The 15,008-nt window shown below is 34.7% G+C and overlaps 1 protein-coding gene across 1 annotated transcript; it reads left to right on the top strand.

Annotated features, from left to right (window-relative positions):
- The first annotated feature begins 6,308 nt into the window (after positions 1 to 6,308).
- On the top strand, positions 6,309 to 13,023 carry LOC103949222 (long chain acyl-CoA synthetase 4). The gene is made up of 20 exons (XM_009360324.3): positions 6,309 to 6,451; positions 6,555 to 6,783; positions 7,402 to 7,465; positions 7,574 to 7,663; positions 7,780 to 7,836; positions 8,178 to 8,226; positions 8,375 to 8,451; positions 8,667 to 8,706; positions 8,805 to 8,899; positions 9,294 to 9,461; positions 9,582 to 9,692; positions 9,775 to 9,862; positions 10,336 to 10,402; positions 10,759 to 10,834; positions 10,952 to 11,069; positions 11,183 to 11,428; positions 11,532 to 11,671; positions 11,919 to 12,101; positions 12,215 to 12,334; positions 12,839 to 13,023. Exons 2-20 carry the CDS (start codon positions 6,626 to 6,628, stop codon positions 12,872 to 12,874), a joined length of 1,983 nt encoding a protein of 660 aa, XP_009358599.2. The 5' UTR covers positions 6,309 to 6,451; positions 6,555 to 6,625; the 3' UTR covers positions 12,875 to 13,023.
- Positions 13,024 to 15,008: the final 1,985 nt, after the last annotated feature.

Here is a 15,008-nt window from a genome sequence, read left to right as displayed (position 1 = left end):
TTAAAATGTGATTTTTATAATTGGCCATCAATTTATTTTTATTAAATTTGATTTGATTCATGGATTGGAAATATTTTTGAAAAAAGTGATTTAAAGTGCATATTGAAATGTTTGTTGAACTGAGGGCTAGTAGGGGATCGTTACCTTAGTGTCACGGGGTTAGGTGACACTGAGTCTGCACCATGTAACAGTGGTATATGGATGATCTTGCTTGGTTAATCCACGATAGGGGACCATACTATTTATTGATCGCGCTTGGTTAATCCACGATGGGCGATCGTTATGGCCATGTATACTTAGGAATGATCATGCTTGGTTAATTCGCAATGGGTGATCATTGCCTAACATATCTGTAGGTGTGACTCTACTTGGTTAATCTATGATGGGGGGTCACTACCTACTTGGTTATCTTGGTCCTGCTTGGTTAATCCGCGATAAGGGACCATATTTTCTATGAATCGTGCTTGGTGAATCCGCGATGGGCGATCTTTATGGCCATACATACTTAAGGGTGATCATGCTTGGTTAATCTGCGATAGGTGATCACTACCTAATAGATTCGTAGGAGTGACTATGTTTTCATAATTACGAACTTATATTTGAGGTTTATAAATTATGGTAGATGGTCTTTCTTTTTATTGATTATCACATATTTGTATTATTGTCACTCACCTGAGCTTCGTAGCTTATTAGTGTTCTAGTTGCCCAGTACACCCTTCCCATGATGTAGGCACTGATTATACATGTGACAGGTCTGGGTAGATTACGAGAAACCGCTTGATATTTTGGTTCCGTTGAGTGGTCTGGAACCCGATGTTATTGGATTCCATTAAGAGGTTCGGAATCCTTGCTCTTGCTCATTTCCATAAGGTTAGTCTAGAACCCTAGATTCGAGTAAGTAAGAATTACCCACAATAGACCTTGTGAATATAAATCAAATTTACCATGTTTATTGCTCATAATCCAAGTGGAGAATTATATAGAGTTTCTTAATTAAATTCGTGAAATGATAAAGTATCACATTGATTGATTAACGTAGTTAAATGCTAAGATCATGCATCTTTGATTCATGAATTGATTAATTGACGGGATTGTGGAATGACGTTGGATATGATTGTTATTATTATGATTATTTTAGTTGACCAATGTGGCAAGAGAATAATATTGTACTTTGTTGATTGTTCTTTGAGATATTGCATGCTATGTATTGCGGTATGATGTTGAAACATAGTGATTTATGTGATCGATGAAGTGGAAACCTTGAATGTCATGTAGGTTTGTTATGTAGCCCTAAACCTTATGCTTGTTAAGTTCTAATAATTGATTGAGGAATGCTATGCTTTTCGATTTGAACGTACTATGATAAACATCGGAGTGTAGTAAATAGTGAACTACGAATGGTTTGGTCCCTATTTAGGGTACGTATGCAGTCTAATGAGGAGGTTAGATGCATCCATAAAGTATACGAAAACTACTATGAAATTTGAATCTTGAGTTATGCTTTGCCTATATCCCTGAAGCAGGGTATGTTAGAGATACGGGTATGTCGGGATCGGGGCATGATATATATATATATATATATATATATATATATATTTATTAAAAAATAAAATTTTAGGCAATAATATAATTTTTCACAAAAAGAATTTTACTTTTTTTTTTCTTTTCCCCCGCCCACATGTAATTATAGTTTTACTCTTTTAAATCTAATTAAAATTTAAAAATCAAAATGCCAGTCCTTTTTTCTCGATACAGTCCCAATCCTTTGTGGATATGAGGATTCTGATTTTGATGGGAAATACTTATTTCTAGAGCTAAGAATCTTGAGAGAAACTTTACCGAAGGAAATAAATCGGGCAATAGAAGTGTTGAAATATTTGAGACAAATGAATTGTTGTTTCCCGAATGCAAGGGTTGCTTATTAGGGATGACAACAGTTTGGTTTGGGGACGAAAATGTTACATCCATCCCCATAACCACACAAAATAACCATATCCATAATCGCAAATTAACCACCGGGGATTATCCATAACCATACCCGTCGGATAACGGATTTCTCATCAGTTAATGGCTATATCCATGTTCGTCAATACCAAAACTATATTTGTTCAATTGACACATTATAATATAGTAAAGACTAATTTTCTCATTATAATATATAAATATATTGATGATGTTGGTTGCTCTTTGATCTCTCCCGTAAGCACTATTCAATTCTCATTGGCTTGGTTCAAAACTTTTGAAGTTTTCCACAAAATGTAACTTTTGTAATCCTCAAAGTAATGAGTTCGGTGAATACGTGTACACACACACACACACACATATACATACACACGCACATAAATTATACAATACGATATTTATTATATACAAATTATATCATATATATATAATATGTATTATTCGGTTTGGATTTGGGGATGGATACTGATCGGAGACCCCTATAACCATATCTGAACCCATAACCGAATAATATTTTCGGTTTTTCCCCATATCCAAAATATAGCCAAATTTTTATCCCCAAATCCATTCCATTCGGACGGTTATCGGGTTTAACAGTTTGAATTGTCATCCCTATTGCTTATAGAATTTTGTTAACCATACGAGTTACAGTTGTCTCAGGAGAAAGAAGTTTTCAAAATTAAAATTGATCAAATCTTATCTTCGATCAACTTTATCACAAGAAATATGGAATGGGTTAACTATTTTTATCAATTGAAAAAGAATTGATTGAAAAATTAGATTATGTGAACTTAATTAGTACACTTGTGTCTAGAAATGCGAGAAGTGTAAATATTTAAGTATTGTTTGTATATATTTTTTCTTTTGATATTAACTTTTTATGATATTTGACGTAGAAATAAATTTTTTCATGTATTTATCGAATTATTTTTTATATATATTAATGTACAAAAGGGTCGGGAGTTAGAAAACTCTAGACCCCACTTTAAAAGTTCGCCTAGAGCCTCCAAATTAGCAGAACCTGCGCTAGTTAATTGTTATAATTCCGATTATGTAGGCTTCCTTTTCGGTGTTGGACTGTGGGTTGATAAGAAAATGTAAAACAAAAAGGAGACCGAGTCTGAGTGGTTTACCAACATGCATAATGCATTGCCCATAACGTATGAATCTGGGTGAAGAAAATAAGGAAATGCATCCCCAGCCGATTCCAATCAGTCAATTACATCACCTCACTTTTTTTCCCCAAAAAAAAAAAAAAAAAAAAAAAAAGAGGGAGAATTCAACTATTGAACAAATAGAAGATTGCCACGAACAAAGTTAACCACTATATTCTGAGTTCAAATTTTCTCTTTATTTATTTATTTATTTTTGTATAATTTGAAGTGGCGTGTATCCTTTGCATCTCCCAATGAATAAATTAAAAATATTTTATTCATCAACCTGTTTTAAACACTAAATTATCATGTCAACGTTAATTAAACGGCTAGACAGTTTTTAATTTAGTTTATTTTGTGCTGATATGATTTTTGAAAGCTGATCTCGAAACAAACAGTTTTTATTATTGTAAAAAACTGCGGAATGGGAACGAGAAGCTGTGGCGAGACTACCATCTCATGCATGATATTTCAAAATAATATGAATAATTTGTTAAGCCTAATGAGATAGAAGAGGGCCACATGACGAAATAGTAGGTGGAGGATTGATGGATTTTAATAACTTTAGTTGCAGCTGCAAGCCTGCATTTAAATTGAAATGCAAGACAATCAACCATTATGGTAGTTCTTTGGTCTGGCAAATGTCAGAAATTTAATAATTTGCACTCGAAACTGAATATATTTTGTATTTTTTCTCGCTTACAAAAGTGCATAAAATTAAAAGAAGAGCGTTAAAATCACTAGTCGTCCATAATTAAGTACTCTGACTACAAATAATGTTTGTTGGCCAGATTTAAGAGAAAGTTCCTTGTATGGACGGATCACCAAACCAAAGAAAAAGGGAGTGCGAGTTGCGGGCAGGAAAGCCGTTCCTGCGACCACACTTGCATTTTGGTTGATTTGTCCTTATGAATAGACTAAGACTTGTCTTTGTTTCCTTTTGGACCAAGAAAAATGTAACAAATGACTTTGAATATGATTTTGTTAAACTTTTTTTTTGTTGTTCTAGAAATTTGGTTTTGCCTAATATTTAGCCGCATTAGATGAATCGGAAAAGAGAAAAATAACGAGAATGAGTACAATTAGTCTTCCAATTGATTTGATTTATAATTTTTTCAAGTAATAAATCACGAATGCAAGGTAAAAGTTACATTTTTATTTTCATTTCAACGTGATAAGCTTCAAAATTTGAAATAAATATTAGCCATTTCAAAAACCAATTGTAGCATTTCCGAAGTCTTGTAAAACGTATAAAAATGGTGTTGCACAATTGACCGGTTCAGAATGACTTTGCTTCGGATACGTGAAGCTTGCTTGGTCAAAACTATCCACATTATCAATCACATGCCGTACCTTAATCTGCCTCTTGATAAGGATCGCCTTCAAAATCACATTATAGTATAACCAAATTTAAAACACCTTAATTTAATTTCCTTGAGATTATATTTCTACATAAAGTGAAACTCTATTACCCTATGTTTTTTTGTACAATATTGTATCCTTAGCATTTCTCAGTAACTTACATTTGACTTCTTCCTAATTCCAATAACAAGAAATGCCAAGGAGACTGTTTTAAAAGCGAGAATTTTTATGAATTTTCCCTCATCTCATCTTTTTGGTACAACTTCCGTGTCAACATTATAAAATGTTGTGAAAAAAATAAGGTGACGGAGAGTTTATAGAAAATTACACTTTAAAAATGTCTCTGTAGCATTTCTCTCCAATAATTTACTTGTTTATTGGAAACATAAGATTTACATGATACGTTTGTTATGTTTTTTGTTAAACATTTTCATTTTATATTCTTCATTGCATTCATTTTTCTGTCTATCACTCCATCATCATTCTTCATCTCGCTCTGCTCTATTTTTATTATGAGCATATTGGTAAAAGAATTATAAACCGTCTATATATTTACTAGAATAGATTAACTAAACAACCTTAGTTTTAATTTATTTTTTACAGAGATGATCTTTACATTGTGATTTATAATATGAACAGTTTTGATCATAAACACAAAGCTCTGTAATTCGAACACAAAGAGTTTTAAATAAAAGTTCATACTCATCTTAGATCATAACCATAAAGCGACATGATCTCATGATCTGAGCATATCTAAGGGATATATCATTTAAATAGCAAATCTAAATTTACTTACATAAGAAAATCGCATTTTTAAAGAGGTAGCCAACCCAATTAATAAATTAAATAATTAGCAAATGGCTTTATATAAGTACAAGGGCAATTGCTACCTTTCCAAGTTAGTCAAAGTGAGAAAACTTGACTTGTTCAAAAAGTAAAATGAAAGTTCTCTTTCTTTTCCCATTAAAAAGAAAAAAAATGAATAATGTTATTTATATCATGTTTTTATACTATATTTCTATATCATTTTAAGTTGCATCTAATGTGGATAGCTATATCACATGAAAAATTTACAAAAACCCAAGGAAATGAAGGAAAAAGACTTCTTGTATATCACAATTATCATTTAATTAATTATTTTTTTTCTTAATTATTAATTAATTAAATATTGAACCAAATTTAAAAATCTTATTAATTCAAATGATGTGACTGCTTACATCAAATGCTAGCTAAAATGATATGAAAATGTGATACAAAAATATAGTATGAATAACATTACCAAAAAAAAAAGATTAAAAAGACAGCAAGATCGGACGGTCAAAAACAAATCAAGATAAAAAATCCCCAAATCCAAACCCTGAAATTACAGCTGTCAGTCCTACTGACCAGTCGTATAACACACTATCAACTCTGAACTCTCTCCACAAAAGGCTCAACCGCAAAACCACCGCTGAAAAGCTGTATTCAATTCATAGTTTGAAAAATTTTAATGGATTTATAAATTTATGAATTTTTATAGAATTTAATTGGTTTGTAAATATTTTATATAAAATTTTGATTAAATTCTCTTAAAAGAGATGAAATTTGTGTTGTTTAAAATACATTACAAAATTTTTCTAATTCCTTAATTTTCTTAAATTTTTAAAAATCAATTTCTAACTCAATACATATGAAATATTATAAACAAATCCTAGTTAAATATGTCTAGATTTCTAAAAATTTTAATAAATTATTTTAAAATTCTAATTAAAAACATCTTGAATATTGAAAAATCAGTTAAAATTCTAATTGGATAGCGTATATTTATTATAAAAAAAAAAAAAATTAAAGTCCCTCGAAATGGCGATTAATATCTCCATAGCCTTCCTTTTGTGGTCCTCTCCTCTCTGCGTTATCCTTACTCAGTGACTCAGTGAACTCGCCTTCGTCTACAAGTCAAAACACCATCTGCGAGCGGCAGAGCCTCTGACATCGTGAGCGAATTCACCAACACCTAAATTCATTGATTCTTATTTTTTCCCATATAAATATTACTAGCTACCCTTTCCATTTTCTGCGTTCTCTCGATTTTCTCAGATTTGCAGAGAGAGAGAGAGAGAGGGGGGGGGGAGGTGTGTGCTCCGCGCGATCCGACTGAGATTTGAGAAATGGCGGCGACAAAGTACAAGTATCTGATAGAAGTGGAGAAGGCCAAGGAGGCCAAGGAGGGCAAGCCGTCGCAGGGACCTGTGTACCGGAGCCTGTTCGCCAAGGATGGCTTTCCGCCTGCGATTTCGGGAATGGACAGTTGCTGGGATGTTTTCCGGTACTAATTTTTTTTTTTTTAATCCAATTCTTCTGTTTGGTTGCCGAGAAAGCGCAAGAAAACGAAAGAAAATTGATATAAGTGATTTTTTTGCTTGGAAGTTTGTCGTTTGATCCAATTTTTTTATTAAAATTAAGTTTAAAATAATAAATTGACTGAGCTTTGATGCTTCGTTTATATCGGATTATGAAATTCTGAGGATTTGAAGTTTGAATTTCCGAAAGGATTTTGTTTCTACATGATTTTTTATTTCTCAGTAATCGAGCACGGTACGGATTTTTTGTGTGTAGATTCTGAGAATCTGAATACAATAAATTCAGCTTTGACCATGCTAAAGTGATGCAGTAAAAATTCAACGTTAAATATTGTTTTGGTTTTTCGATCCCGAAATCCACAATGATTGCTGAAGAGCTCTGTTTTCAATCCGGTAATTTAATCGAAGTATGGTTTTCTGGGTCGTGCTTGTTAAAGAGCTCTGCTTTGTTCGGAAAAATGGGTGGTTCAGTTTTACTATGGAACAAGCATAACACTTTGATCTGATCTATCCGCGAAATCTAAGACTAAATTATTTCATGTATGAATTTTTCTTGTTTGTAAGATATCTTGCTTGTTTTGCAGCATGTCAGTGGAGAAAAATCCCGGAAACCCCATGCTTGGTCGTCGGGAGATTGTGAATGGGAAGGTATAATATCGTAATTGTAGATCATCTGTGTCTATCCGGCGCCAGAGCGTGCTTTCTAACTCATTCTTTTGGCTTGTAGCTAATATGGAAAGTTTTGGTTCTTTGCAGGCTGGTAAATATGTGTGGCTAACTTATAAGGAAGTGTATGACATGGTAGGCAAAGTTGGAAATGCCATGCGCAGTTGTGGTGTGGTCGAAGTATGTCATCATCTGTTAACATTCGCTAATTTATTTTTTATTCAATACTTTGCGAATTACTTTTGCGTGGAATTGACGTGCAGATTATCATTCAATGTATTTATTGCTGATTGCAGGGAGACAAGTGTGGTATATATGGTGTCAACTGCCCAGAATGGATTATGAGCATGGAGGTATGCTGTATTTTTTCATTTTCATCTACCTGTTTAGAAAAATGTTTACATGATAAAGCCAGTAGTACCTTCAAGCCATAGTTTGTTTTGTTGCTTCATATTTTCTACTGATGTGGTCCGTGAAAGAAACAAGAAAAGAAGTCTTTTCCTGTCCATTGTGGTACCTCTTGAATTCTGAAGTGAGGAGTTTTAAGTTTACATCGAGAAATTTTTATTTTGTGTCTGGTATCTCTGCTTAGGCATGCACATTCTCAAAGTAGTAGCTCATTCATTTTTGGTTACTATTACATAAATATCCTTTGCTCTAGGAAACTCTAGTTAACAATAAAACATTTCTGCAGGCTTGCAATGCTCATGGACTCTATTGCGTGCCTTTATATGACACTCTAGGTAGGCATATCTCTTCTTTATTATGTAGCCCACCCCAATCAGTAGGGTTGAAGGCTTGGTTGAAATAGTTGAGGTGTAACTTAACTCGCTTTTCATGATTTTCAATAGTTATTTATATTTTGTCCCTAATCTCTGATATATGGTTTAGGTGCCGGTGCTGTGGAATTTATCATATGCCATGCTGAAGTTTCAATTGCTTTTGCTGAAGAAAAGAAGATACCTGAGGTACACAATTTTGTATCTACTATTTTATTGCTTAGTAAAGCTTTAATGCAGTACAGGGACATCAGAGGATACTGTTGTCAGATTATACTTCAAATATAGGTTGAATATTGACAGTAACTGCATTAAAAATGCAAGTTGGTGACAATTTTAGAGAAAACATTTTAAAGCTGCTAGTGCTTATTCAAGTTCTGTTCTTTCACTGCCCTTTTTTTCAGCTGTTGAAAACATTTCCTGATGCGGCAAAATATCTGAAGAGTAAGTTCGATATGTCTTGATTTATTTTCAAGATTCTTTGTGTATATAACTGTTGCTATCAATTAGAAATAACTTCTTCATCTTTATTTTAATTACAGCACTTGTGAGCTTTGGCAATGTTACACCTGAACAAAAGGAAACACTGGGGCAGTATGGAGTGACGTTATATTCATGGAGTGAATTTTTGCAATTGGTGGGTTATATTTTTTCCTCCCGATCTCTTCTCATGTAATAAATTATATTTGTGAACCAAAGAATGTTATTTGAAAAGAAAAGAAGGACAAAGGCCTCTACATCACTTTTATGGAGAAAATAGTTAGGAAGTTTCTTATGGGAGTACTCCCCTTGTGTTGAGCGCTGTTTAAAAGTTGCAAATGGTGCTTCTCTATCTGTGTGGAATTACTGAACTGCCAATCAGTTTTTGAAAGATAATTACTGTCTGATAATTGAGAGGAAATCTGTAATGTGTTCAAGGAAGGGATCTGGCTTTAATTGTCATATTTCATGCACAGTTTGTTAATTATTCATTTCCATATGATCAGTACTGTTCATTTTTGCTGGCTTAAGTTTTAAATATGTTCCTGCAGGGAGAGAATAAAGAGTACGACCTTCCAGTAAAAAAGAAAAGTGATATCTGCACTATAATGTATACTAGTGGAACAACTGGTGACCCCAAGGGAGTACTGATATCCAATGAAAGCATCATTACTCTTCTGGCTGGGGTGAAGCGTTTGCTAGAGAGTGTAAATGAACAGGCAAGTTCCTTTTCATTTCAACCTACATACCTCATTTTGTGAGAATAAGAACTGGTTACTTGTGTTTTAAAATACTGACAATTTGCAAAATATATTTGGTTTTCATTTTCATTTTTAAAGCTGAGTGAGGAGGATGTATATCTTTCATTTCTTCCCCTGGCACATATCTTCGATCGGGTGATTGAGGAGTTATTTATCTGGACTGGCGCCCAAATAGGGTTTTGGCGTGGGGTGAGGACAATTACTTCTTGTTCGTTTCTAACCATAAATTACAAGTGTGATATTGACTTATAAGTTATATCTTGTTCTGCAGGATGTCAAATTATTAACTGAAGACATTGGGGAGCTAAAACCGACTATCTTCTGTGCTGTTCCACGTGTATTAGACAGAATCTATTCAGGTACCGTTCGACTATATAAGTACATGCCAACATCTTAAGCTTTTGGGAACAGTGACAAACGAACACAACATGAACATGGTACCTGAACAAGAAACCCTAGGTTGAAATTCGTGCAGTTGCAACCTTCTAATATTAACAAGTTGGGCTCCACTGGTGGAGAGAGGCTCACATGTGAGGGGTCTGTTTTAACATAAAGTAATCATAGACCAGTTGTAACATCATAAGCTTTTGGGAATAGTGGTAATACGGGTACATTTACCTGGATGAATTTTCCAATGAACTTGATTTTCTGGATCTTTCACATGAGTGGAAAGTAATGAAGGAACCTATTCATCTCAGTGGAGGGATCCCTTGTTAGTGCATGATTTTAGTCACAGAACTGAGGCTTCTTACTCATTGATGCAATTATATCATCAAATAAATGCGTAATAACTAAAACTGATATGCTATATAACTTCTATGCACATTTCCAGGCTTGACACAGAAGATTTCATCAGGCGGCTTTCTGAAAAAGACCTTGTTCAATGTTGCATATTCATAGTAAGTGCCATTCTTTGCTTTGATCATTAGTAAAATATTATTTCTTATCGAATTCTACATGCCTGTTGTGAAAAGAAGCTTGAATTTGTGAGTTATCCTATTCCTTGTACCCTTCTTCTCTTACTTTGTAAACAAGATGCATTGTATTTGCACGTGGATTGCTATTTTTCCCCTAAAATATCCTGTCTATTTGTTTGTTTTGCATATACAACCTGTGTGGATTCAATGCAAATTTAGTGACCTTATGCCTACTTGATATTAAGGCTTGAAGTAGATATAGATGCTTGTGTTCTTAATGGCAGTAGATAACAGGACAGTTGTTATTACAATCTGATATGTTTGATCTGGGGCTGCAGCAAGTATCATAACATGCAAAATGGCCATGGGCATTCACAGGCGTCTCCAATTGCTGACAAAGTTGTGTTTAGTAAGGTAGTGGAATGTTTTGTTTTTTATTTTCTTCTTGAACATGCTCTATATGCTATGAACAGCAATTGGAACCATATTTTCTTCCTAGATTGAGCCTAATTTATGTTCTGACCACTTCAGGTAAAGCAAGGATTGGGCGGTAGGGTGCGACTTATTCTATCTGGAGCTGCTCCTCTTTCTACTCATGTAGAAGCTTTCTTACGAGTGGTGGCATGCGCTCATGTTTTACAAGGATATGGTAAAGCTATCTTCAGGAGCTAGGATTATATAAGCTAATTTTCATTTTATCTTCGACTTTATTGAATCTTGCTGGATATATTGATAACGCATTCCATATATATGCTACTGTAGGTCTAACAGAGACTTGTGCGGGGACATTTGTATCACTGCCAAATGAGCTGTCAATGCTTGGCACTGTGGGTCCTCCTGTTCCAAATGTGGATGTGTGCCTAGAATCCGTCCCTGAAATGGGATATGATGCTCTTTCAGACACACCGCGTGGAGAAGTATGTGTAAAGGGAAACACTTTGTTTTCAGGGTACTACAAACGTGAGGACCTCACCAAAGAGGTTATGATCGATGGGTGGTTCCATACAGGTTTGTATATTTATGTATTTCGTAGTCTACTATGGCTCCTACTATGGCTCCCATATCTTTCACTACAAACATTTAACTTTGCCCATAATTATCTTTGCATCAGGGGATGTTGGTGAGTGGCAACCAGATGGAAGCTTGAAAATCATTGATCGAAAGAAGAATATTTTCAAGCTTTCACAAGGAGAGTATGTTGCAGTTGAAAACTTGGAGAATATTTATGGACTCGTTTCTGATATTGACGCGGTATGCCCTTCTGCTTTGTAATTGTATTTCAAAATTACACTATTTGGTCTTCAATTTTCTTTGTGCTTTTATATTCTCATGCACCTCTTTTATATAAAAATGTTCTTTTAGATATAATGACTTGTGTATTTAAGTGATGCATACATTAAATGCAATAGTCTTATTTTATTATAGTGGGATTTGTTTCAACCGCTTGATGTGAATTTATACTAGTCTGATGATTTGTAATTTGTTCTGCAAATTGTAGATATGGGTTTATGGGAACAGCTTTGAGTCCTTCCTGGTCGCAGTAGTTAATCCCAACAAGCAAGCAGTTGAAAGTTGGGCTCAACAAAATGGTATATCTGGTGACTTCAAATCTCTTTGTGAAAATGCAAAGGTGAAAGAATACATACTTGGAGAGCTGAAAAAGATCGCTAAAGAGAAGAAGGTTTCTGTTTTCTTAATTTGAGTACCTTAAATTTGTAGTCATTGGGCAGGGAATTATTTTTGGCTTATGAAAAATATTATGAAGCTATTTATGACGCTCTTGTGTTCTTGCAGTTGAAAGGTTTTGAGGTTATAAAAGGTGTTCACCTCGACCCAGAACCATTTGACATGGAGCGTGACCTTATCACTCCAACATACAAGAAAAAGAGACCCCAGTTGCTTAAATACTACAAGGTAGCTCCTATTCCTGTTTTTTTCTCTATGAAATTTCTAAATGCTTGCCCCTACATACGCATAATGTCAAGTTTGAACGCCGTGTTCAACACCCTTTCGCCACTATGGTAACTGGACATTCATTGCTTGATTTTCGCCTGACAGTCCAAAAAGCATTCTTAGCTTCATTTGAAGTCATGATATCTGATATAGGGACCTAAGAATGCATATGCTACGTGGCTGTTTAGATAGATGATTTGTCTCGGTCTATCCATTATGACCCATGAAGCCAGGTTGAGAGAGATTAATAGTTGTTACCGTTGCGTGGATCATCCAAGCGGATAATCCATTTAGATACAACAATTTTTTCTCAGCACAAATCTAGAGTGCTGACCGGGAGTTATTTATGATCAAAATTACACCGGATTAATTTCGATGAGTATTTCATTTATGGTCACTTGCTTCTTACATATAAAGATGTTAATTGCGGTGAAAACGCTGAGTGAAAATTCTTTTGATGCACAGGATTTGATCGATAACATGTACAAGAATGCAAAATAAGGCCGATGCTTGAAGATGTATCCTTAGTGGAGCCAGAAACCCAAAGACGTTCACAAGTTCTGTTCTAGTTTCTGTTTTTATATTTGTGACTGTACATATGCTTATTTGCACACTCAACCTGAATTTATGTTTACTGAATCTGGATCTTCTTCAGAAAAATTCTGATATGGTACATTTTCTTCCAAATTATCTAAACTGTGTTGACTTTTTAACCACCGTTACCACCACCACCACCATTGTTACCACCTCCCCCTACCATCGTCTTTGACTCTTTGCCATGACCATGACCATCTTCTCGTCGTCATTGCCACCACCTCTCCCCACCATTTCCACCCCTACCATCGATGCCACCACCACCACCATCTCTTTTGCCATCCTCGACCCCTACCACCACCGCACACCAATGCCGCTGCTACCCCACCCTATCCTCCATGGTTGACACCACTACCACAACGATCACTATCATCACATTCACCACAACTTGTCCATTTTAATCGTTATCCACAACTAAAACATTTACACATACGATTTTCTAAATTCGTAACTGCTTTACTATATAACTGATTATCATCAAACAACATGCGTCAATCTTATAAAAAGCTACAGCAATCCTCAAATAACAACCGTTGAAGAAGTCAAAGAACCTAGTCATGAACCACCACAGGGGAGGCCAAGTGGTTGGGGACGAATTTTAGACCGGTATTTTGTATAGCATGTTTTGGATTTGATTTACACCGCAGATGAATCACACGATGGTGCTTAGGAGAATGCTAAAATGCCTCTATAAGCCTTTTCGGTCCCAAATTGATAGAATGCCGTGATAAAGCCGCAAGTTAGTTTTTTTTACAAAAATAAAAAAGAAAGAACCTGGTCATGGATTTGATTCTGATGCTTATCAAAGATATACGCAACACAAGTTGGCCCAAAACGACAAGACGTTAGCTAAAAGTTGAAAGAAGTTTGTGGAGCAGATACCAGAGAGAGCGAGAGTGTTGAAAACTATCCAAGCCAGAGCAGTGATACCGATTGACATGTCGTCGTATGCATGCAGTTCCAAACAACATTCAACGTCTGTCAGTGCCACTAACATGCGTTAGATATTTATAAAATTAACTTAATATTGCATGCAGCTTGAGTATATGTGTCTGAGGAAAGTCTGAGATACAAAGACATATTCATTTATAGAAGTATATGTGCATGTAAACCAATATATATATCCATATATAGCAGTATTTGCGCATGTAAAACAACGCCTGGACTTGGGGTTCAAACTTCAAAGGGTATCAATCATGCATCGTCATCGCAATAAAGAATACTGCGTACCACCACCTAGCTAGCTTTTGTAACATCTCTCTTACGATCTTGGCCCTTTCGTTATCAACATATTCAACCGCCCATCGTCTTCTTTTTATAATATCTACATGTATTGTTGGTCTATAATCTGCATGGATGCATTTATCTGTCAAAATATTTATCACGAAGAAATTCATTACAGCATCTCTGATAAGTCAGTTAAAACAGACTTGTTTTGACTATATATATACGTAGAAAACTCAACAAAATTAAAAATAAATTCAAGTCTAACAACAAACTAGCTGTATCTCAAGTTAAAGTAGAAAAACGAATAGTTACTAGCTACATTTAGCTAGGAGGAGAGACGATTTAGCAGAATGTTAGATATTAAATAACATTGAAACGCACTCACACTATTTACTAGTTACATGCTTTTGTGGACAAATAATGCACTTTTTAAACATATAACAAACAACTATGAAGCAGTGATGTCATCAAGATTAAGACTTAGTTACATCGTAATGATACCACTTATGAGAGTTACTATTAACTTTTGTATAAATGATTAGGGATTAATTCTGAACTGAATCGAAGGTACATATGCAGTTAAGATGGAAGTAAATTATCTGCAAATCTCAGTGTTTCATTGAGGAAGAAGGAGAAGAGAAGTAACCGTTGTACGAACTCTCTACACTTCAAAGTTGTGAATATCAAGTGGAAATCTACTCTCTCTCAACTCACACCACCAGCTGCTATGACAACTGGCAGCATTTGAACCTTACTTCAAAAACTAATTTCAGCCATCCACTTCACTTATTAGCAGACCCAAAAAAATAAAATA

This window comes from the organism of the source record quoted next, unplaced genomic scaffold (assembly GCF_019419815.1).
Source record: "Pyrus x bretschneideri cultivar Hongxiangsu unplaced genomic scaffold, Pyrus_bretschneideri_v1 Contig3, whole genome shotgun sequence".
NCBI lineage: Eukaryota > Viridiplantae > Streptophyta > Magnoliopsida > Rosales > Rosaceae > Pyrus > Pyrus x bretschneideri.
The sequence above is the reverse complement of the archived record's forward strand: the minus strand, read 5'-3'. Positions and strand labels throughout refer to the sequence as shown.

Excerpts from the sequence above, each read along its gene's own strand:
- LOC103949222 (XM_009360324.3), top strand. The coding sequence starts at position 6,626 with ATGGCGGCGACAAAGTACAAGTATCTGATAGAAGTGGAGAAGGCCAAG. Across the intron at positions 7,466-7,573 it reads GGGAGATTGTGAATGGGAAG|GCTGGTAAATATGTGTGGCT; the intron begins GTATAATATCGT and ends GGTTCTTTGCAG. Across the intron at positions 11,672-11,918 it reads TCGTTTCTGATATTGACGCG|ATATGGGTTTATGGGAACAG; the intron begins GTATGCCCTTCT and ends TGCAAATTGTAG.